At 37.7% G+C, this 25,352-nt stretch overlaps 1 protein-coding gene across 10 annotated transcripts in view; it reads right to left on the bottom strand.

Moving 5' to 3' along the window:
• Positions 1 to 6,524: 6,524 nt before the first annotated feature.
• MCTP1 (multiple C2 and transmembrane domain containing 1) overlaps positions 6,525 to 25,352 on the bottom strand; it is a 526,997-nt gene continuing 508,169 nt past the window's right edge. For 7 of the 10 annotated variants that reach the window (XM_013044488.2, XM_013044487.2, XM_013044489.2 and 4 more), the window contains 4 exons: positions 23,607 to 23,716; positions 19,517 to 19,626; positions 9,601 to 9,698; positions 6,525 to 8,585 (listed from right to left, as the gene is read on the bottom strand). In XM_013044488.2, the coding sequence (XP_012899942.1) occupies positions 8,514 to 8,585; positions 9,601 to 9,698; positions 19,517 to 19,626; positions 23,607 to 23,716 (390 nt within the window). In that variant the 3' untranslated portion in view covers positions 6,525 to 8,513. The remainder of the gene's footprint in view (positions 8,586 to 9,600; positions 9,699 to 19,516; positions 19,627 to 23,606; positions 23,717 to 25,352) is intronic. The other 3 variants (XR_006605000.1, XM_045074453.1, XM_045074454.1) reach the window with 3 other exon arrangements.

Raw genomic sequence — 25,352 nt, 5'->3', positions numbered from 1 at the left:
CTTCTTAACATTTTCCAATCACAAATCCAAATGATTCACTTTTAGGGGAGTTGGCTATTTGGGAGTACTTTGTGTGATAAGCAAAATGATAATTTGTATATTTGATATATGAGTATTTTCCAGTATCTTACATATTTGAATTCATTACTATAAGCCTTTTTATAAGTATAGATATGTAGTTTTTGTTATGAATTCATTTAAACTGTGTTAAAAAAAGAAAAACCTAAACTATAACTCCTAGTACTAGATAGAAGTGATTTTTTTTTTCATAATACTATCTTTGTACTGTTAGATATATATTTATGTTTTTCTTTTTAAAGCAAATATTGTGAACTTCTCTGGATTTTTTTAGACCACTTCCTGAATTAAGATCCAATAGTATTAAATCAGTAAAGTAACCAACAAATTGCTTTTGAAAGAATTTTAAACAACAAAACAACATTGTTTTGTTGTTATAAAAACAATACTTCTAATAAAACAAGTATATAGTATTATTTATATATGTAATTTGTAATATATAATATTGCCCTTAACATAGACCAAAAAATAAAAGTTCCTTATTCAAGCATTTACAATTAGCCTTCTTCAGTTAGAATTGAAACAAGTATTTCCACCAATTTTTACTTTAATTATGGTCCCCAAATCTTTTTAGAATAGTAAACCCAGATTTGGTTAATCTGATCTTCCTCTCAAAAGCAGCTGAATTGGAGCAAATGAAAATTTATGCGTAGTGGGTGTTAAACATTAATAGAGAATGGCTAACTACTCTTTGGAACATAGGATTTAGTTCTACTGAAGAAAGGAAGTTTTTTAAAAATTTGCTTAGCAATTCCAGTAGGTTAAGTTTCACTGAACAGAAAATCTGGAATCCAACTTTGAATTTACACCTATTATACTATCATTTATCTTAATAGTAGATGAACTAAAATTCCAATGATTCTCCATTTTTCTGTCCTCGAAATAGTCATGTTGAAAAAATCATTAATCTTAAAGTGGTGACAGATAAAAAGAACTTAGTTTGTTGTCAGTACTTCTCAAAGGTTAGGTCAGCAATGGTTTATGTCATGATGCTGATAAATTTTTCTAATGATCAGAATGGTTTGATTTATAATAGTTTTTTCTTTTTGTTTTAGCGAATATGTATCTTTGGTATCTGACTTCATCCCAAATATGCATTTCTGTTTCGCATTGTTTCTTGTTTTTCCTACATAGAGATGAAATTACAGAGCAATAAATAATACTCAGTATAATTAAAATGAAACCTTACAAGCAGAATTACAAAGTTGAAAACTGGGCAAAGGGCTGAGGGGGAAAATGGTTAGGAGTCATTCTAGTCTAAAAAATCAAGAGGTTATTAATAGATTGATTGAAAAAAGTTAATGAAAGTATACAAATCAGACAAAAGGCATATAGGCAGCTTCTCTACTCTCACAAATAAACTTTTTGAAAGTTTTGTATAATGTTCAATAAACCAAATGGTTGAGATAATTGTTTTATGGAAGGTTTTTTAGTTGAAACTCAATCAAAAAGAAGAATAAAAATAGCGGTTTTACTGGTATTTTCAGAAATAAACTATCGGACCAGCAGTATTCAGTCCTTTCCTCAAGGTTAAGCAAATCTAGTTTCCTTCCCCGTGACTTTAGTTCCCTTACTCGTCCTTTCAAATAATGTGTAAGTTCATACAAAGTCATGTTATTGGAGGAAATGGGCTTAAGAAGTGAAGAGCCATTTATAAAAAGTGGTTAGAGTGGGTTTCCCAAAGCTATTTTTCTTGACTAATTTTAGTTCTTTTTTAAAAAATGGGATGTAATTAAAACTTACTTCAAATATAATTACATGGTGGAAAAAATTACAGGTAAATACATTGCTAATAGTGATGTATTTATGATAGAATTTTGAAGAGTCACTTCTCCAAGTTTTTCTGTAACATGATTTTTATTTATAATGCCAGTAACTCTTATTTTTGAAAGTAGTGCTCTTAAGATAAATGCGAATCAAGTCTTGAAAATTTTCTAAAGCTCTTATTTAAACTGACATATAACTGGACTTTTAAAATGTAAAGTACATTTTAAAATATGCCATTTTTCTTCAGGGAAGGTTGTAATTAAACACAGTACCATCTAATGCGGATCTCTAAAAAAAATATATACCTGCACTATATGCCCCCTCCTTTAAGAGTGAATCTGGCCCATCCTTTTACTGGCAGGCTGCTTCAGTCCCCTTTTAACCGCTTTCCAACTAGTGTGTAACCGTGTTGGGGTCATTCCTCTAGGAAGATTCTTCAATTACCAAAGATGAAACTTCCTCCATGTAATTATCATGGGGAGTCATGAAAACATAGCTTCACTCTTGGCCTTTTCTCATTTCAGAAGTATTCGTAGAACCTAAAGAATTTGTCTGATTTTTTTTTTTCAGATTCGACACCAAAATGCAGGGAGAACACTCAGATTGAATGAAGGCTACATTTGAATCTATTTGAAGAGAGGTTGCTTCTGTGTTACCAAAAGTTTTTTTCTTAAATCATCACAGACCTGGAAAAAATTCCCTTTTTTTTTTTTTTTAAGATAATATAATTTTTATTTTTTATTTTTTATAAACATATATTTTTATCCCCAGGGGTACAGGTCTGTGAATCACCAGGTTGCTGGGGGAGGGGGTTTGGGAAAAATTCCCTTTTTTACTATTGATTTTATTATTTGCAGCACTATGGCAGATACAGGCAGTTGGTTGTTCACTGAGAGAATTCTGAGTTAAAGTGTCTTTGCCATTGTTCTCCAGAGCATATTATTTGGCACCTCTTCTGTGAAGGCCAGGAAAATGGTTTCTTTTAAGGTATTGTTTTAAGGAGTATAATTGAAATAGAATATTTTAACAATGATTTTATATAAACTCATTGGATACCAGTAATGTAACTACAGTACACTAGGGTATATCACATTAATGTGTCTGAGGGGGGAGGATTTCTCACCTGCTTCTTGGGGGGTTGTCACAGTTATGGGAGATCATGGAGTATCAGGTACTTCTGTGTTCTCTGCATTAACATCATAGTGCCACAAGAATGGTGTGTACCTGCTACCCCACCCCAGGAGAGTTGGTGTGCCTGACTCCTGGTTATCAAGTGCCAGATGTTTTGTGTTGACCCCCCCCCCCAAAAAAGGTTTTCTCTATTATATCCGAAGATGCATTTTTTTTTTCTAATCCTACAGGGAAATTTTTAAAGTAATGTTCAACTTCAAACAAATAAAACGGACCACCACATTGATCTATTTTAAAAGTAGTTTTTCAAACATAAGAAGTATTTGACTTTTCCCAGTGGTTCCCAGGTGCTTCAAAGACCCTGCTGTAAATTTGCTAGTTCTGTATGTTAACAGAATCTGCTGTGTAAGAGTTCCAGATCAAAGGTAAGGGGTAAGAATACCATTGTGTAAGATCCAGTCAGAACTTGAGTTAGTTGCCTCCCGTGTTACATAAGTCAACAGAAACACATACATTATCCCTCTGTATAATAGATAATAGACACTTAAGTCTTGATCAGAGTTTTTCAAGAGTTTATTAGTTCTTGACAGAAGTAAACTATTTTCCATGATTTCACTATTATAGTTTATACACAGATTTGGGCTTATAATTGTCATCATCATTGCTATACAAAGGAGGGATGTTTTGAGGGAATTATGTCAACTTGAGTTGTAAGGTTTCTAATAAAGCCAAGAAGTGGTACCCTTCCTCTCAGCTCCCTTCTGTAGCCCAGCTGCCTCTCTAATTACTGTTGACTTGTCGCAGGTGGGTCTCCTGTGATCAAGAGCTGGTAAGAGTGGTTGGGGCCAAGTGTGCTCCTTTCTTTATGCAGTCGGCATTTCCCCTAAACTTTTTACTATTTGAATTCCAGCAAAATAAAATGTTGCCTTATGCCATTGTGAAGCTTGTCTTTGATAGGAACTGGAACTGAGCCTATCCTGCTGTCTTGCCACAGTAGCAGTAACAAGCCAGGTCTTAGGATCTCTTCCTCCTGAGAAGATGTGCTTTGCAGGTTTCTTCACTGACTCAGGTTGGTCGCTCCTTTTCTCTTGAAGGAGCACAGGAAAATCTTCAACATGGGAGAATTATGTTGCATGTTTACTTTTGCTATAGACTGAGAAAACTTTGGCAAAGCTACTTACCTATTTCTGTTTTTAATACAAATAAAGCTTTCAGCTTAATATAATCATGCTATTAATTCCCTAGAAACAGCAGTGCCTCTTTTTTTTTTTTTTAATGGAGTTTTATAATTGTTCAGTAACGTGTGGAGACACAAGCATCATATTAAAAAAAAAAAAAAAAACCTGTCTACAAAAATACAGCTTGTGCATTTGAGGGAGCACTTCTTTGTTATTAATTTAGAATGTGAAAAAAGGAAGATCTCAATAAATTAAAACTCATTTGAGACCATTTATGTATTTGTTACACTTCTTTTGGTTCTTAGCACAAATCCCCTAGGGAAAGTGTTTGCATAATCATTACCTTCCAGCAAACCTTTCACAGTGGTGTTAGCTTTGGCGGCATGTGACCACTTTGTACATTTACTGTTTGGGGAGTTTTTTGCATAGGATTCTTATATAATGAGACATTTTGTTTAGTGTTTCTTAAATCTCTAGACTCAGCTGATATAAATTCTACGATGTGACTGCCACTGTACAAACATAGAAACTAAGGCATAAGATCTAACATTTTCACCCCAAAAAAGGTTTTATGTTTTTTCTTTCAGTGAGTTACACCAGTCATCCCAGGGAAGGGAAGTATAATTGCAAGGAATGACACTGTTGTAAGTATTCATTACATTTTTTATGTGGTTTTAATTCATACTTGACTGAACAGTTAGAAAAGGCTGATTCTGGATACTCTAATCAAACAAATGAATTGGCATCTGTACACATACACATACTCACACTCGACATTTAAAATCCCAGAATTTAAATAAGCATTCCTTTAACAATACCTGAAGCTTTTGCAAGAAGTTTAATGGTCGATCTCTTTACTTGATTTTCTGGAACATCAATTGCCTGATAGTACAGCTTTTTTATTTGCTTTTGATGATGAGTACAAAACTCAGAAATATTGAGGTACATGTAATGTACCACGTAGTGCATAAACTGAAATTAAAGCCTCCGAATAAGACTAGTTAACACAAAATTAGATCACTTACAGCATTACGGGCATTTGGATATTAAGATCAAAGTGGGAAAAAAAAGTTCCCATGGTCCCTGAATAAGAGAGCTTACTACCGAATTTTTTTTCACTTTTATATATAGAATAAAATTCTTAAATAGTGTAGAGAGCCTACTCTTGACTCTGGGAAACAGTTGCAGAGGGGAGGTGGATGGGTATTAAGGAGGGCATGTGATGTGATGAACACTGGCTTATACGCAGCCAATGAATCAATGAATACTACATCAAAAACTAATGATGTACTACTATATGTTGGCTAATTGAATTTAAATTTTAAAAATTTTTAAATTATAAATTTAATAAATTGAGCTACTCAGAAAAAATAGAATAAAATTCTATAAAAGATACTTTCAAAAACCTATTGATTAAATTTTGTTACTATACTTTAGCTCCAAATTTGATTTTAATATACTGTCACTAGTTGAATCACTGCCTGTGACAGGGCAAGTCTTATAATAGTAATAGGTATTCAATAAATGTGTCACAAAGCAAAGTCATTTTAAAAAAAGTCTTTCAGTTTGGGGGTCCTGGCTGGCTCATTCGGTGGAGCATGAGACTCTTGATCCTAGCGTTGGGAGTTCAAGCCTTACTTAAGACATGGAGAGCACTTAATTTTTTTCTTTTTTTAATCTTTCAGTTCAGATTATCCTAGTATTTAGTATGGTTCATATATAATTTGAAATCCATATAGCATCTGTCAGCTTGAATCTGTGGAACAGTACCAAAATGAGCAAGTATTATGTGTTTTTTTGGTAAATGAAAAGTTTAAAATATGCCTTTCTTAAGAATTACCACAATTAATAATGACCTTTAGTGAATTTACTCACTGAAAGACAATGAGGAATATATTTAATAGTTGACAACATTACCAGATTTAGCAGTCTCACACCTATTTGGAGTGACATCGAATCTCATAAAGATCTCTTAAAATATTTAAATGGAAAATCTTTGAAAACTAAATCAAGGTAAACAGCTTTCAAAAGGCAAAACTGTACCTTTGTGAAAAGGGAAAAGAGTTAAAATTTTATTAGACGGTTTCTTTTCAGCCTGTGAATATAGTTTTTAAAACAGCAAGGATTCCTCTGAATATTATTTCATGCCTCAAGATAGTTCTTAATCTTCTATCAACATCATTGCATGCTCACTCCTTCGAAAGTAGTCCCTTTCATATGATAGTCAAGGTTTCAGAAAAGGCTTTTTTTTTGTCCAAACCAAACCTAATCTCTCAAGTATCATTTATAAGAATATACAAACAATCCTCCAGCAAGTCTCTCTCAAACCACCCCCCCCAAATAAAGGAAAGGAAAAGAAAGGAGTACTAATTATACTTAGAAAAGATTTTTTTTTATTTAATGCAGTGAATGTAGAGTCAACATTACCACTGAATTTAACATCTGAAAGTTGGTAGAATGAAACAAAAATTAGGCATCTGTTAATGGTTACTATGCACTAGGTAGATCTGAGGTTGTACAATATCAGGCTTGTAGACATTTGAGTAGACACTGTCAGCACGGAACGTAAATCTCACACAAGGTATAATCAAAAGGTATTTCAAACAAATTATCCCATCAATAAACTTTCTCTGGTAACATCAGCTTCATGAAGTATTATGTCTAAGCCACAAACAGTGATGGTATGCAGATAGAAGCATGTCATTATAAACACGGTGAGCTAAATAGAGCATATTGAGGTCAAACCCTTTCTGTAGAAAGGGAATTTAATTGACATTCTCTTTCAAGCATAGTGTATAAACAGATCAAAATAGTTCTATCATAAGAAATAGTATTTAACAACGTTGCTTTAAAATAAAAATACTTTAAAAATTAGCTTTGATGAGATTAAATTTATTTTTAAAGTCTCTTCCTTTAGAGTGAAATATATATTTCTGGCTTCTAGCTTTTCTATGTTTTTCCATCATAACCCCCCCCTTCACCCCTTCCCAGTCTATTAATAAAGTAGTGCAAAACATTTTCTACAGCATTTTCAGCCAAGCTTAATCCCCTACCCAGTCAGGGAAGTAAAACATTCTTACCAAATTATTTCTCTCTCCAGAGGTATACTCCCTTGATTTATCAGGGAGCCAGGTACAAAAACTACCATAAGTCTTGGGAATGCAATTTTTAAGTATAGATTCTCTGGTAAGTAGTGAAACATTTTTTTAAAGGCAAACTCTCCCCTCCCCATAAGCAGTTTTCTGTTTTTTGGTTTTTGGTTTTTTTTTTTTTTTTTTTAAACAAATTAGGTTTCATGCATTCATTTTATCAAGAATGATTAGTTTTTCTATAAATGAATGTAATGAAACACTGGCATATCACTTAGCACACTAGCATTCTTTACATTAAAATTCACACTAACAAAAATCATACTATGCATTAAAGCATTTCAATAATCTATGAGAAAGAAGATACTTTTTTGTGTGTGTGATAACACTTGAGTATTAAGTATTTTTAGATGCACAGAGACACCAAAAGCAACACGGATTTAGTTTGCTAGTATTCTTGACAACTGAACGGGGTTGCTAACTTGCTAACTCGGTACAAATTAAAGAAGTGGTAGGTATAAAAATTCAGATAGGCAATCATTTATAAACTTGGCAGTATTTATGTGTAATCCTGTGGAGATTTTAAGGTTTTAGATGGAATGATAGAAGGTTTGAAAGTTTTCTTTGTAGAGTGTGGAAGATTATCCTGACAGAGTGAATGTACCTTCACTCATTAGCTTAAAATAAGCCAAGTCATATCTCAGTAATTTGCACAGGAATGAAAGTCAGAATCTGAAGTCAGCATCTATGTTAAATTGAAATGCATCTGTTCCATAATTCAGATTTTGGGATTCCCCCTTCCCTTTTGAAATGTATAAAACATAGAAAACTGTAATGGATTACTTTTCAGATAAAAAAGTTACATAAAAAAAAACTTTAAAAATCAAATTGACATTTACATTTTATGTAGATTTAATCAGAGCACAGCTGAGCATTTAATGTAATATTCTAGTGCTTCTATTCGTAATTAGAGAAGTACATATCTCCCAGTGTTACCATTCTTCTGTTTGTTGTTCCAGTGTGTTATAATATTATCCGCAGCCAACAAGGCTTTCACACAGCAACAGCTAAACCTTTATCAAATTGAGTCTGTACAATGGAAGTATATTTTCAAAGACATATGCCTTTGTACACTATTTACAAATTCTCTCGATCATGATAAAAAGGCAAAATAAATAAAAAGCAGGAAGAAAGGAAATGCTGCTGAGGCTGAAGGCTTTTTCTTTTATCTTCCCAAACAGATGCTGGGCTCCTTAGTGCTGGGAGCTGGCTAGCCAAGATTGTTTTTCTTCCTTTTACATGGACTGTGAGAAGGATCTGGTTTCAGTTCTTGGTATTGCACCTGTTTAAACAGAGTTCAGAGAAAGACTGGTCAGGTGGTCACTTTCTGGCAAAGGAAGGAAAAGCAAAGGAATGAGAGACTGCTTGGAGGCAGGGGTGGGAAGAGCACTCAACCCTGGAAGGTCTATGGGATCTGCAGCTGGGATGCAGAAAACAATAGAATGATAGAGCAGGGAAATCCTGCCAGAAATTACGTGAGAGCACTGCTGTGAACATTGGTAATAGGCTGCCTCTTCACTGTCAGTAACACATTAGATTAAAAGCAAAACCATCTTAATTTTGAAAGGCTGAATAATGGTTCTTTGCAATTTACTGTTTGTTTAGTTTAGGCTTAATCTCCCTCCAGCCTATTCTCACGTTGGATACCAAATCAAAAATTCAGCTGAAACAAAGGAAGAAAGGTATTGCTCCAACATAGTGTCAAGATTTTGATAAAAATATTGCTCATTTATAAAGAGAATGGCTGATGACTAGTGGGCAAAAGTAGTTAACCTCAAAGAATTTTGAAAGACTGAGATGTGCCCCAATCTTGAAAATGCAGTTACTCTCCACCCCTAACGGTCTCCAAAAGCTGCATTTTTAAAATTCACTTATTTCCTGCAAATTATGCTAAGAAGTGTTTCTTTGTTTGTTTGTTTGTTTGTTTTTCAGATGTTCACTGGCACCTTTTGCTTTCATCATCTATATTCCCCTTTCCTCTCATCAGGTAATGATGTCTTCCCTTCACAAATCAGGTGAACCTCCCTTGGAGGAAAATTGCCCCTATGAGCTCTGGTAGGTTCTTGATGCAACCCTCTTTCATTCTCCATTCCCCATGCTTTATAAAAGTTCTTCTTGGGTAACACCCCAAGTGGGCTAAATGCCTGAAAGGCAAAATCTGCTACGGCTTTAAACTTTAAGTAGCTTAACTTTTTAACTTTAACTGTCTCTTCTAAAACCTTTGAAATTAAAAGGATAAAAAGTGAAAACCCAATTCCATCCTATGTTAAATAAGAGTAATAGTGAAACCTACATACCACTTGTACATCTGAAGGGACTCTGGAAAGGAAGTCAAGTAGTTCATTGTTATCAATTGCATATGGACTCCGAAGCTTTTTTGTAAATTTATTGATGCCTGAAAAAGTGATCGGTCAAAACATTATTGAAACTCCAGAGTTAGGAATTACAAAAATCACATATATTTCCATATGTTGCAGTGATTCAAAGATCTAGATTAGGCTGCTCTTCAGTCTCCACTGAATGAACCAATACCCTCTGTTTCCTCCCTCTCCCCTTTCCTGTGTTTCTCTCTCTCCTTTCCTTTGTCCCCTTCCTTACTACATCCCAACTCAAGGGCAGCTCTAGCTTTCTCTCTGTACTTCAGTGGTGCTTCCCATAGGAAAGGCTTGGATGCACATACAAACAAACCTGGCAAGGATGTACATACAAGGTTGTGTCTGGCTTTGCCACTCAGTGTCATATTACTTAGAAGACTTGCTTTAGTATTTCATCTGTGATGAAACTTCTCAAGGCAAAAAGTCTGACTTACTGGTTTTCTCTTTTTCAAAAGAGAAACGGTTCTGGTTTTTTGGAGTGGGGGGAGGTGTTAATGTTATGCAAACCGAATGTTTAGAAGACAGCTGTCCTTGTGGGGTATTTTTGTTTTTTTAATGACCTGAAGTGAGAAAGAGTTTACTACCACCTTTAAAGAAAAACAAACAAACAAAAAAAACAGCTTTAAAGATGGTGACGCAAGAGGATCCTGAACTCTCCTCCCACATATCTGGTGCTCAGGGAAGTCTCACTCTGAAGCAGGTAGGAGAGGCTGGGACCTAAACTCAGCATCACCCTTACTCCCTGTGTGGCAACCAGGGTCCGGAGGGAACTCAAAAGCTGAAGCTTCTTGAGTGAAGGGTTTGAGCCCCACATCAGGCAGCCCCAGCTTTTAACACATGCACCTATGAGGGGACTCTCCAAAATATCCACCTTTGAAAAGCAATGGGGCTCAGGTCCACGAGACCCGCAAGGCTATGGTGATCTGAAAAATGGTTCTTAAAGGACTTGTGTGCTTGGCGTCACCCCAGGACCCAACATAGAAACAGTTAATTGAGGGTTACCGGGACTTCAGGAGAGACTCATTTGCTTGTCTTGGAACATTAGCCTGAGGGGTGGGCCGCTGGTTAGACATACCTACAAGGGACTGCCGGGGTACTCTCTGGAGCCAGAGACTGGGGTGCCATCTCTGCACTTTCCCTCTGCCTTGCTCCAGCTGGTGGATGCTATCTCCACATGCTCCCTGTGCCACATTCCACAGATGGTCAGCATCTCCCTGAGGGGAGACTTGACATGTGTATGGTACCCCAATTTTATGTCTGGTTTTACATCTAGGAGGTGGCTCAACAGGGCAAGGTAGGAAGATCTTGAGCTCACCTCCTCCCATGTATACACCAAATCTGCAGCTACCTATGGAACAATTCCCTCTGAGACAGACTTGAAAACTGGCTGAGTGACTTCACATCAGAGAAACAAGCAAAAGGCCAATGGAAGTGAGTAGGAGAGGCTGTGACAAAAGCTCATTATAAATCCTACCCCAGCAAAGGCAACCCACGATTACAATGTAACTCACAAACACGGAGCTTCTTTCTGAAGAGCAGCAGGTTATACCCTCCATCAGGCATCCCAGCTTTTAAGTCCTGCACCTGAGAGGTGAGCTGGCTTTGAAAATCATGACATAAAGAGCTGTAGTGAACTGAAACATGCCTCAGAGGGCTCAAGTGAAGACTCACTTTCCCGAGAGTACAGCACAGAAGCAGCCATTAGAAAAGCACCCAGACTTTAGCAAATGAATCTCTTTCATATACCCTTAAAGCTTCAGCTGGAGGGGCCGGGGCCTACTGGGATACTCTGCTCCCTCTATCTGCCTTGTAAAGCTGGTGGGTGCCATTTTTACCCTCCAGCTGGCAGGCACCAGCTTCATGCTGTCCCTCTGCCATGCTTCAGAGCACCAACTTTTTCTGGAGGGGAGCTTTTACGTACATCTAGTGCTTTGGTTTTTGTGGCTGCCAGCAAAGGGACACCCCTTGATTGCTGGGCTCAGCAGGCCAGGGCTGCTTCCATTCCTGAGTTGCGTGGGACTCTAACACTCAGACCATTCTTGGCAGACTGTCATCCCCAGGACACTGTACAGATAGCAGACTGTTAGACACCCCCACTCTTTCTGAGAAAGAAGCCGATTTGCTTATGGAGGAGCTTTGAGCTGCTGCTTAACCCTCTGGTCTGGCACATTTTAAGAGTTTATAGGCTTCTCAGAGAACAGAGTCCGCTAGATGCAGTCTTTGCACTCTCTGCCTCACTATAGCTTTTAAATATCTCCCAGTATGGAGCTTCTGTCCTTATTTGATACCCCTGACTTTTGTAGCTGCTGCTGGGGGACACCGGTTTATCACCTGGCTGTGGTGGCTAACGTGGTTATGCTCACAGGTCCCACAGGACTGTAACCAAAGCAAAAAGAGTTTTTAAACAGCCACAACCCTGAGGACATAGCTAGAGGCAACAGACTCAGATGCCCAGCCTTTGTCACAAACCCCTAAGCTTACCATCCCAGTTCCTGCCTAAGGGGCAGGCTTCTAATTAAACACACATGTAAGGGCTGACTGTAGACTTCTCCAGAAACCTTGGTGAGCAGGCTCTATGCCATGCTCTGGAACAGCAGTCTCTCTCAGAGGGGAGGTTTTACATATCCCTGGTGCCCTGGTTTTTATAGCTGCCACTGAGGGAGTAGCCCTTGATCTCCGAGCTCTTGTATTTCTGGGTTCCACACGACTGATAACAGTTACAGAGAGAGTTTTTGGAAGGCTGCCACCCCCAGGGCACTGCACAGACATTAGGCTAAAACACATCCACAGTCTGTGAAAGAGACCTATTAGATTGTCCTGGAGCTTCAAGCCTGCATGGCAAGCTTCAAGTCTGGCACACATTTAGAGGCATAGGAAAGTGCTCTGGGGAAATGTATGCTGTGGGATACCATCGTTACACCACACTGGCATCTCCTTGAAAAGAACGTAGATACTCATGAGGAGCCCCCCAAATATAACTACTAATTACTACAGTAATTAGTTAAGGAATTCATAAGATTAAAATATGTTAAATGTAACCTCAAAAACAGAATATGGGGGGTGAAGAGTTAAAATGTAGAGCTTTAGAACACAACCAGAGTTACATTGTTAACAACTTAAAATGGACTATTACAAGTTCTAATATGTAAGCCTCCTGGTAACTGCAAGGCAAAAACCTAATCTAGATACACAAAAGATAATAAAGCAGTCAAAGCACACCAGCGAGGAAAGTCATCAAATCACAAAAGAAGAAAGGAACACAGGAACTACAAAACAGAAAACATTAACAAAATGCCAATAGGTACCTACCTATCAGTAATTAGTTTAAATAAGATAGATTCTCTAGTCAAAAGTATCAGATGGCTGAATGTATAAAAAAGCAAGACCTATCCACCTGTCTGTCTATACTGTCTAGAAGAGATGCACTTCAGATGCAAAGACACACAGACTGAAAGTGAAGGAATGGAAAAACCTACTCCATGCATATGAAAACTAAAAGCAAGCTTGAGTAGGTAGCTATGCTTACATTGGACAAACAAAAACTGTAATAAGAGACTAAGGAAGGTATTACATAATGATAAAGGGGCCAACCCAGCAAAAGGATGTAATATTTTATAATATTTATACAGCCAACACAGGAACACCTGAAATATTAAAAGACACAAAGGGAGAAATAGCAATATAATACTAGAGTACTTTAAAACTTCACATCACCACCTAGATCATCAAGGCAGAAAACCAATAAGGAAACATCAGCCTTAAATGACATGTTAGACCATATGGACCTAACAGACATTGATAGAACATTCTATCCAAAAGCAGGAGACTATAAGTTCTTTCCCAAGTGCACATAGAACATTCTCTAGGACAGGGGCACCTGGGTGGCTCAGTGGGTTAAGCCTCTGCCTTTAGCTGAAGTCATGATCTCAGGGTCCTGGGATCAAGCCCTGCATGGGGCTCTCTGCTCAACAGGTAACCTGCTTCCCCCTCTATCTCTGCCTGCTGCTCTGCCCACTTGTGATCTCTCTCTCTCTCTCTCTGTCAAATAAATAAATAAAATCTTTAAAACAAAAACAAAAGCATTCTCTAGGACAGCTCATATGTGAAGCCACAAAATAGGTCTCAATAAAGAAGACTGAAATCATATCCTGCATCTTTTCAACACAATGGAAGGAATCTAGAAATCAATTACAAGAAGAAAACTGGAAAATGCACTAGTCTGGGGAGACTGAATAACATGCTACTAAAACCAATGCATTAATGAAGAAATAAAAGAATACCTTGAGAAAAATGAAAACAGAAATACAACTTACCAATATGTATGGAGTACAACCAAAGCAGTTCTATAAGGTAACTTTATACCAATAAATGCCTACCTCGATGAAAAAAAAGTCAACCTAACTTTTTATTTCAAAGAACTAAAAAAGGAACAATAAACAAAACCCAAAGTTATAGAAGGAACAGAATAATAAAGTTCAGAGCTGATTCGTAGGACAAAAATGAGTAAATGGCAAACCTTTAGCTAGAGACTTGCCGAGAAAAAAAGATTCAAATAAAATCAGAACTGAAAGAGAGGATATGATAAACCTGAAACCACAGAAGTGTAAAGGATCCTAAGAGACTAATATGAACAATTACATGCCAACGAATGGAAACCTAAAAGAAATGGTTAAGTTACTAGATATATACAATCTCCTAAGACTGAATCATGAAGAAATAGAAAATTTCTATTCAGACTGATTACCAGGAAGGCAGCTGAATCAGTAATCAAAAACCTCCCAACAAACACGACCAGACAGCTTCACTGGTGAATTCTACCAAACACTCAAAGAAGAGCAATTTTTCATACTCTTCCAAAAACTAGAAGAGGAGGGAACATTTCCAAACTCATTTTATGAGGCCAGCATTACTCTCTTTCCAAAACTAGACAAGGACACCACACACACACAGACACACACAAATACAAGCCAATATCTCTGATGAACAGAAGTGAAAAAATCCTCAACAAAATATTAGTAAACTGCATTGAATAATTAAAAGTCTTGTTCACCACAATTAATTTAGATTTATTCCAGGGATGCAAGGATGGTACATCATTTGCAAATCAATCAGTGTGATAACACCATGTTACGAAAATGAAGGATAAAAATCAGATGATCATCTCAATAGATGCAGAAAAGCATTTGACAAAATTCAACATCCACTGATGATAAAAACGCTCCACAAAGTGGATACATAGGGAACATACCTCAATATAATAAAGGCCATATATGACAGCCCATAGCTAACATCATACTTGGTGGTGAAAAGCTGAAGGCTTTTAACATAAGTTCAGCAACAAGATAAGTATGTCCACTCTCACCATTTTTATTCAACAGAGTCCTGGAATTCCTAGCCTGAGCAATCAGGCAAGAGAAAGAAATAAAAACACAGAAATTGGAAAGAAAAATGGAATATGTGCAAATGACATGTTACATGTAGAAAAGTCTAAAGATTATACACACATACACAAAGGAATGAGTGAATTCAGTGAAGCTTCAGGATTTGAGGGAAGAGGTAATGGAGAAGATTGGAGAGGATATCACCTATGGTTGACCTGGTTGCTGAACTCTGACAATTGGTGGCTTCTCACACTTTGGGTTTTGAAATATATATTCTGCCCACAGTTCCCACAGTGGAAATTGCTCCAAGGATGTAGCCTTGAAAGAGTAAGGTGTTATTAAGAGCAGCTGAACAGTTTATGGGACTGAGCCCAGTTAATTATTCTATGTAAACTTTTAGATTTTGGTGGGCAGAGGTGGAGATTTACTTGCCTGTAGCCACCCAAAACAAGCCTCATAAGTGAGTTCCCTTGTATATTAAATCTGCCACCTACCAGTCTGAAATGGTCTGCCTCTTTCATCAGTCTATGCACTTTTTGTTTGAGGGCCAATTTGCAAACCAAGGATACAAAATCAATAAAAATCTTTTTTTGTTTCTATACATTAATAATGAGCTATCAGAGAAATTAAGAACAGTACCATTCATAATCGAATAAAAAATACCTATGAATAAATTTAAAGAAGGAAGTGAAAGACCTATACACTGAAAACTGTTAAGACATAAAGAAATTAAAGACAACACACATAAATGGGAAAATAGTCCATGTTCATGAATAGGAAGAATCATGTTAAAATGTTTCATACTGCCCAAAAGTAGCCTACAGATGCAATGCAATCCTTACCAAAATTTCAATGGCATTTTTCACAGGAGTAGAGCAAACCAACCTAAAATTTATGTGGAACCACAGATGATCCCAAACAACCAAAGCAATCTTGAGAAAGAACCACAAAGCCAGAGGCATTACATTCCCTGTTATCACAGTATGATACTGGCATTAAAAACAGACACATGGATCAATGGAACAGAATAGAAAGTGTGGAAGTAAACCCACACATATATGATCAATAAATTTATGACAAAATAAGACTAGACAATGGAGGAAGAACAATGTCATAAGTGGTGTTGGAAAACTGGACAACCACATGCAAAAGAATGAAAATGGACTACTACCTCATATCCAAAAATTAACTCAAAATGGATTAGAGATTTGAATGTAAGACCAGAAGCCATAAAACTACCAAGAAGAAAATAAAGGCAGTAAGCTTCCTGACATTGGTCTTGGCAACATTTCAGATTTGACTCCAAAAAGCAAAAACAAGAAAAGTAAAAATAAACAAGACCATATCCTACTAAAAACCTTCTGCACAGCAAAGCAAACCATCAATAAGATGAAAAGCAGCCTGCTGAATGGGAGACAATATTTGCAAATCTTACCTCTGCTGTGGGCTAATATCCAAAATACATAAAGAACAATACAACTCACTAGCAAAAACAAAAACACAATCCACTTAAACAGGCAGAGGATCTAAATAGACATTTTTCCAAATAAGACCTACGGATGGCCACACGGGATGTGAAAAGATGCTCAACATCACTAATTATCAGGGGACTGCAAATCAAGAACACTTTGAGATATCACCTCACACCTGTTAGAATAGCTGTTATCAAAAAGGCAAGGAATACAAGTATTGGCAGACATGTAGAGAAATGGAAATGCTCTTCCACTATTGGTGAAAATGTAACCTGGTGCACTATGAAAAACAATGGACAGTCCTAAATAAAAGAAAAATGGAACTGCCCTATGTTCTTGCAATTCCTTTTCTGGATATTTATCCAAAGAAAAGAAAAACACAAACTCAAAAATACACTTCCCTGGCCCATACCCACTGCAGCACTGTTTCTAATAGTCCAGACACAGAAACAACCTCAGCGTCCACTGACACATGAGTGGATAAAGGAACTAGGGTGTATATATATACAGTGGGCTGGCAACCATAAAAAGCAAGGAAATCTTGCCATTTGCAACAGCATAGGTGGGCCTTTAGAGCATTACGCTAACTGTAATGAGTCTAAGACAAACACCTGAAGACCTTACTTGTGTGTGGAATTTTAAAAAAATAATAAGCCAATCTCATAGATCCAGATTGGTAGTTACCAGGGGCTGGCGGTGGGACGATGGAAGGATGGGGGAGAACGGGTGAGAGCTACACATCTTCAGCTACAAAAGAAGTGATGAGATGTAATGTGCAGCATGAGTCTAGTTAATAATATTACATTGCATTTCCTAAAGTTGCTAAGAGAGTAGATCTTAAAAAGTTCTCACAGTGGGGGCAGGGGGCCGGGTAGGGGCATGAAATGTTTCCATTTCTACAGCTCTGGCATTGAGATTTTCAGGAAGCAATTTCCTTTTAAATTACATAAAATTTAAATGGAATGCTTGCAAAAGATGCTGTGATTGATTTACTTAGATCACTTTTGGAATAGAATAGTCAAGAACCATTACAGATGAGCCATCTACCCATACTAAATTATTCAACAGTTAATCCTCTATAGTACCTGAAGAGTACATGTGGTTGAAGGATAACTGCAGGTGAAATTAGAGCTATTATAGAACCAAAAAACCTTAATGAGCTAGAAATGTCGAAATAATGTATAAAAAACCAGAAGTACCTATTCTGCATATTCCATAAGAGAGAATTTCAATGGGATAAGTCTTCAAAATTTATCTTGCACTTAATAAATGACCAACATATTCATATCTACGAAATAAATTAACAGCTTTATGGGAAGTCAACAAACTTGGAAAAACTGGGCCATAACTTAGAACATCTTGGCTCTTCTTCAGGAAGTTCAGCAGAATAAACTTTCTTTTGCATTCTTGATTTTGGTCCGTCTCCCCATGTGAGACCCATGTCTTAAATTTCCAGTTAACATTTCAGCAATCACCTAACACTACAGAAATACTGGTCTTGTTTTATTTCATTTGATGAAACAAGAGGCCCAAACACATTCTCTAAGAATTACGTGGAAGACCAAGCCAGTGAGGCCACCCCAGGTTACCAAGCCAGATGTCTGCCATGGGTTCCAGTTTCTGAGAGAGCTGGGAAGCCAAACCGAGAGTCATCACCTATCACAACCGAGATGGCAGATCTGACCCTAAGAAGGTTAGAGATAATAAACTGCCACACCTCATGCCCTACCCTAATTCCTTCAAGAAAACAGCATCTGTTTTATATATCAAAGGAAGGAATGAAAGATGAAGGCTTGAACAGACAGAGGAAGAAAGGCCTCTTTCTGTTCTCCCTGTGTAGTACAAGTACTATCTTATTTGAAATTGTTTAAATTATAACAAGGGGAAAAAACCATCATTCCCCCACCCTCTCCTCCCTATCCAAGCTGTAAAGGTAAGCAGAGTGATGGTGAAGGGTAAGAGAGCTTACTGAGGATCTGGCAGGACAGACCAAAAAGAATAGGGAGAAAGGAGTCTTAAGACCAGAGGGTGTGGGGATCTCAGACCTCTTTGTCACTTTTCTTTCTAAGTCTTAAAAAGAAAACCACAAAACATTCCTTTTGATCTTTTTGCATTTAGTGTAAACGTGTTTTCTGGAATCCATACCCATTTTGGTCCTTTGCATTTTGTATATGTTTAGCAGTCTTAAGTGTGTGCAGGCCAGAGGTAAGTAGAGAATCCTGTGTCTCCCCAGTCTTGTTTAATTATATCATTAATGTAGTTTTATATGTGAGTGCACTATAGAGACTGACCATTTTTTTCAGGGCACGGATTCTCTCAGATAAGGAGTAGAAACCCTAAAACGATGAAGAGTCCTGAAACTATCATCAAAGTGCCATCTAGGGCCGTAGGAACGGTTGGCATGCAGCTTAAGGGCATTAAAAACTAGGACTGGAAAATAGCACCTTTAACATGGGTTCTTGCAGAAGCGCTTTTGTTTAATACACATAAAGCAGGTTTCTTATTCCTAAGCAGCCTGTCAGGGCCAGGGACCCTTTTCCTGCATCCTAAAGGTGACCTCTTTAACAGGCGGCCGTATATAGTCCCATGTTTACAGACGCTTCCACAAGATAAAGTACCACAGCACAAAAGCATATTGTCCTAAATGCAGCATATGGATCGAAATGCCTCTGTTTTCATATAAGTGGTGAAAATAAATCAGAATGATATCTAGGCAAAGCTACACTTTGATATATGAAGAATCTGCACAACTACATGTTTACAGGATGATGGAGCCTATGGTGCCAGATAAGAGAAATGCATTTTGTAAGTAGACCTAAATCTTTATCCTGTTGTGATTTTTAACTGACCTGTCTCTTTTCATCATGGAGTAGCTTCATGATCATAAATACAGGGAACTACCGACAGTGTAACTCATCCCATAAAAATAGTTTGTTCCTGGAATATCTAAGACAGTTAAAAAAAAAAAAAAAAGGCTTTACTTACCCCAGACAAGGACAATGTATCTCAGTGGAATGAAGTACAGGATGACTGTGAACACACAGAAGGCTACAATGGCCAGCCAGCTTAAGAATGGGACAGTCCAGTTGAAAGTACTGAATGAGAAATTAACACATCAGCAATCGGAGCACTTCATACTCTTTTCAAACAAAGGTTAAAATAAATGTGGTTCTGACTCAGACTCTGGACGAGGGATCAAGTAAGACTGCATTTCTCTCGAACAGAAGGCGATTGTAGTGAGCCTATCAGAGGACACAGGTGAGTCACAATGTGCTGAGTTTCACGAAAGCAGGGCCCACGCAAGCAAGTCTTGCCTCCAACCCTTCCAGATGGTCCCAGGTGACTTCAGCGTCTGAAGTTGCACTAGTTGGGGGACTCCTTATGTGGTTATAAAAAAAAATTTTTTTTTAATGTGTTTTTCTACTTCGAGAACAAGTAGCCAATCTTGTCTTTTCCCACTTTTCATAGAGGAGAATGCCCCTGGGCCTGACATCGTTTTCTTCTGTCAACTCACACTGGATTCCAGACACTGGAAATGAAATGTCAGCAACTATCTGTAGACCTGACTCTTGCACTGTTGTGTAAATCCTCCCTGGTTTAGAATTCCTTTGAGGAATACTCCCTTTTCGCTTCAGTGACGTTTCAAATGGATCTAGAGGTTGGGAAGGGGGAACAGAGTTGTCAGCCTTGTAAAAATTCACCTGCCATCATTAGCCTTTCCAGAAATAAGGAGATAATTAAGAAATAAAGTCAGTATTGACTACTGTTCTCCCTGTGTTATTTCTGGTGAAGGAGAGCACATGGTGGATGTGTTGGAAAGACTGAAAATGGAGTGTAAGCTGGCCAAGTGGGTTAGAGCAGGGCCTGGCTCATGGGGCTGCAGCCTTCCCATACTGCAGATGATGGGAAATGCAGCGGGTCGGGGAAGGCGGCAAGACTGCCTGTCGACAGGGAGAGAACATCAGAACAAAGAACGAAAATAGGATCAGTGAACAGAAGTGGGGGAAGTTACCAAAAGAGACTACTAAAGACAGGAAGGAACATAGTGGGACAAAAAGAAAAATGAGAGAGAAGGTTAAAAAAAAAAGGATGTAGAAAATCAGGGAAATGGAACATGGAAAGACTGTAATCATTTAGGGGGGTTTGTTTAGAAATTCTGTAGTGACTCTCCTAGTTTTTACGAGGGGATGTCAAAATAATAAAACAGAAGCATTGCATGGAGTCCTCAGTGTTGGGAATATAACTGTTAACGTCTAATGGGCATGCTGTTGCCTCAACAATCAGCCTCTGAGTAGGACCTAACAACCACCGCTGAGGGACACTTTAGCACAATTTAATGAAAAGAGTGAAGAAAGTATCCAATCTCCATTCAAAGCCTAGATTCTGCCATATGACTTTAGAGGAATCAATCTTGCTATATACCTCACCTTCCCTGTTTAAAAATGAGGACAACTTTTATTGTTTCGAGGCAGACTGGTAGAGATGGTAACACGTGAATCGAAGCGAAATTTTTAGAGCTAAGTCAACTCTGGGAGTCTATTGCCGTGACAGGGGCCCCAGAAACACCTCAAGAAATTGTGAAATTATATGTGAGATGGATAAATGTGAATATTTTTAGTTTTCTCTCATTTCCTGGTCATGTATGTTATGTGCACCTGGGGTGCGGTTTGTCCTGGGCCATTTTTGATCCAGTAAAGGATGATTAAGAGATTTTCTTCCTATATTTTGCTTCAGCTTAACACCTAGGAGTGAATCCTTAGCTTTGTGGGCATATAGCTTGCCTTTTGTGTCTGCCTAAGGTCCAGTGTTCTCTAAAACTATTTTTCCTAATAAAAGAGCCCAAATTAGATCAGTCTCGTTGTCTTGTTTTCGGTAACTCTTGGGGACTAGCTTTTCTCTTTGTCTTTTTCCTCCCATGGCTAGAGTGAGTGCCCTGTTTAACTGACACCTGAGAAAGGATCATGCCTTCCTTCCTTAACGGACACTTGTGGAGAAACAGAAGGCTGTGGGTCTGCTTGCTTTCCTGGGGCTCAGCTCAGAGCCATCCATCAACACTCCTCACTGTGCAAGGGCACTGGCTCCTCAGTCAGAAAACCCTTTTATTTTCTTTTTTGGGGGACAGCCTCCTAGAAGGGCTCCCTGTGTTCTGCTGTTTCCTCTTAGAAGGATAAATGGCAAGGAATCCTTACCAGTGTAGCTAATGTCAGAAAAGAAGACTGCCCTTTTCTCTTTCTACAGTGCATCATGAAAACTAAATCTAGACTATGATCTTCCCCCAAAAAAGATGCAATTCAAGAAAGTTCTGGAATGATTATTTAGTAACAAGATGTAATTATAGAGGCTTTTCACTCTCTAGTTAATGATTGCTTCTGAGTTTGCTTTCTGGATAGATGCATTTTAATCTCATGTGATCCCAGGAGACTTTCTCTATTTTAATATTTTAAAATATAAAAGATGGGTCCTGTAAGACTCAGTGGACACTATTCATGTTTCTATACCTCACCCTATACCTATACCTCTGTCTATACCTGTGGAAGGTTCTATAAAACTCAGTTTTTCCCAGGGCTGCTCCACAGCCAGGTTCTGGCCATATCCTTCAACTGGCTATAATGTCTTCCGATCAAGCACCTGAAGTCCCCTACTACCCAGAAAGAAGCTTATGAAGAAGCTTCTTCTTCTCAGGCATAAATTTGCTTGACCTCCGTGCTGACCCAGCATCTTATGATATAAATGAGATAACTTCCATCAGGTATCAACACACACAGTGTACCTCAGAGAAAGGACAACACTCAAAAGGGAAATGCCCTATTTAGGACTTCACACAATGCTCCAGTAGATAGGGTGTACAGAACAAAGGAACATTCTTAGAAATGGAAATAACATGGAGAGAAAGAAGAAAAAAAGATGTAGAAATCAGTGTTCAGAAGTCTGAGACTGAGGGCTGCTGTACATTTGGAGTGAGAGGGAGGCTGTTCTAATATGATATTTAAAAAATGGAAACTCAGCACCTATGCGTATGTGGAAATATATTAAAAATTATACAAAGTGAAATGCATTATTCCCTGAAATATGAAAAGCATCAGGTGAGTGTCTCACACCTTTAGTTTAAATAATTTACTCCTTTTAAATGTGTATGCCCAAAGATTCAAATCTGTGGAACAATTTTGGTGAAGAATAATATAAATAATAAACAATGAATTGATACGTTAAACAAGGAATATGTAGGCTTATCCGGATATATAGCACCTGTCTTGAATTGACTATTTAGCAATCATTATGTAGCTCATTTTCACATACTTTAGTAGTATGGGGCCTCAATATATTTTTAATGGATCATCAATACTTGCAAATCCACCATATTGAATTTACAGTTTTTTGAAGTTCATTAGTAAATAAAGTTATTTCAGGTAAAATACAAGTAATGCAAAATTAAGACTATAATTATAAAAAATATTCTTAAGAATATTCTTGTATTCTTAATTTTACATTAGCTTTTAGTGAAGCTATATTTTAAGTTAGGAAAGGGGATTCCTTTTTTAAAGTATTAAAAGTGCGTTACTTTACTTCATCTGTAACTATGATTTTCAACTATTTAAATACATAAATTTGAAAAATTTTGCAGGATGCTACATAAAATAGGATTTTAAAAATAATTTTAAGAATTCCTCAATGACCGTGTAAGACAACCAGTAATAAAATGAAGATATGTCTTGATTACCTGGAATTCTCATCTAGCTTGGTTTATTTTTTTCGTATCACGATTTCATATTCCATTTAAGAACAAAGTCTTTCACTTGGAAATGTGCTAAAATTTAGGACGGTGTTATTTCTTCAAAGCTACAAGTAGGACTTCTTTCCAACCAATATGTTCTAAATTTCAGGAAGCAAATTGACAGAACTTTTCATAAAACCAAAGACTGACAGAAACAAAGTAAATAATGAAGAAACTGAGCAATAGATCACCCAGAAGGAGTCTCCCCTGCCAAAAACAATGTGGCATTTCACCCTCTGGAAAACAAATGGACACTCTGTCCCACAGAAGGCCAGGGCTCACATGTCAGCATCACTCACTCACTTCTTTATCCTTTCGCCAAAGGAAGCCACTTCATCTAGGATGTTCTGGACACTGATACAAACCTCCTGGATGGCATAGATTTTATTTATAAATCCCTTTTTTTCACTGTCCTAAAATACAATTAAGAAAAAAGAGAGATTCTGTGTGAGTAAAGGTATTCTTCAGTGCTTGAATTCTTGAATTGTCCCTCTCACATTTTTAAACCTAAATAAAGGAACCCATGAAAATTTCAGGATAAAAAGGGAGATGGAGGAGAAAGGGCACAGCATCACGGACCTCTGCCAATATAGAGGTGGTTGCAAAGTACCAGACTCAGATTCTGATGATATTGCCCTGATGAACAGCGACATTTTAGCCAGAGTTGGGGAGTTGGGAAGCATGTAAAGGCGTAGGAGAAAGGGAAGGTCTTGGAATGACCAAATCTGGAATATCTGTGAGCAATGAAAGCTGAAAAAGAAAAAGAAAAGAAAGGAAGGAAAAAAAAAGAAAAGACCAGGTCAACTGAAATCCGTTAAATAGACACTTCCTAAATAGTAGTTGAGGAAGATCAGATACAGGGTAAGCCTGGCCCACCTCTTCAGTGTAACAGTCACATAGTTGATAGAATAGCATAGGCTATTTTAGGATTCTAACTAACCATTTTTCTCCCTTGGTCCTTAGTTCTTCATTTTAAAACTTGTCCTGGATTTAAGCAAAGCTGGTGTGCTCCAGGGAATGGGTGGGTGGGATTGAGTATAAAGCACCCAGAGAATGGTGTGAGCCTGGGGGAAATATGCACATTCTGTAATTTTAGACCCAGAGGAAGAAATAGTGGTGGCCTTTCACGATCGAAATTTCTGCTTAGTAGCCTGGCATCACAGGCACTTGCCTAGGCTGTTTGGTGGAGACCATCCAACCCTGATTCCATGACTCCATTCCTCCATGCCAGCTTGAATCTCTATGGAAATGTAGATCCAATTTCATTACTTTAACTTCTTTTGAACACTTCCACACTGTGCCAGAACACTTGAGACCTCATGTGGCAGTCAGTGCTTGCTGAAAGCAGCCAGAAAGCTAGAATAATAATGTCGTCATGTTGCACATTTACATACTGACTTTCACTTGAGAAAAGTCTAAAGCACTTTGTGCACTGTGGGCATGGCTGGGCGTGGCATCCTGCCACCTTGGAAACCAAGGGCAAGTGAGTGACAGGTGGATGCACAGCCTCCAAGAACAGGGTACAGTGGGACTGAAGACATGGAGGCCAGTTCTAAACATGACCTTTAGGTAGAAGTTACTTAGAGCCTTCATTTTAAATATAATTCTCATGGGAGACAACTGTCAACATTATTCATCTTGCTTATAAAATTTGGACTGTCAGACAATGAGGTACAGGAGATGCGAAGGCTCAGAGTATACAGAACAATTATGTACTCTCAGGGTCCCTGCTGTCTCCAGAAGTCACCCTTCACTTGTCATTATGGACATGAATGCATCAATTTCTTGTCTTTTTTTCCCTCCCCAGCAATAAAACAAAGTGCATTAATTTCACCTATGCAGTTGTACACTTAGGGGGAAAAAAAAAAGGATATCCAGTGCCTCCTTCTGTTGTTCCCTAATTATAAAGCTGGTCTGTTCTAATCATCTCCGTGGCCTTCAGTGTCTTCTCTCCCAAGCATGGGCTAAATTCATTTATGTCTATGAAGTAAAGTGCTCTTAACAGATATTTTTCTGCATACAGAATAAATCAAGCTGAACTTGACGGGG

This window comes from Mustela putorius, unplaced genomic scaffold, assembly GCF_011764305.1.
Source record: "Mustela putorius furo isolate JIRA1106 unplaced genomic scaffold, ASM1176430v1.1 tig00537350_pilon_pilon_pilon, whole genome shotgun sequence".
Classification (NCBI taxonomy): domain Eukaryota; kingdom Metazoa; phylum Chordata; class Mammalia; order Carnivora; family Mustelidae; genus Mustela; species Mustela putorius.
Note: the sequence above shows the minus strand (reverse complement) of the source record. Positions and strands in the feature narration are given on the sequence as shown.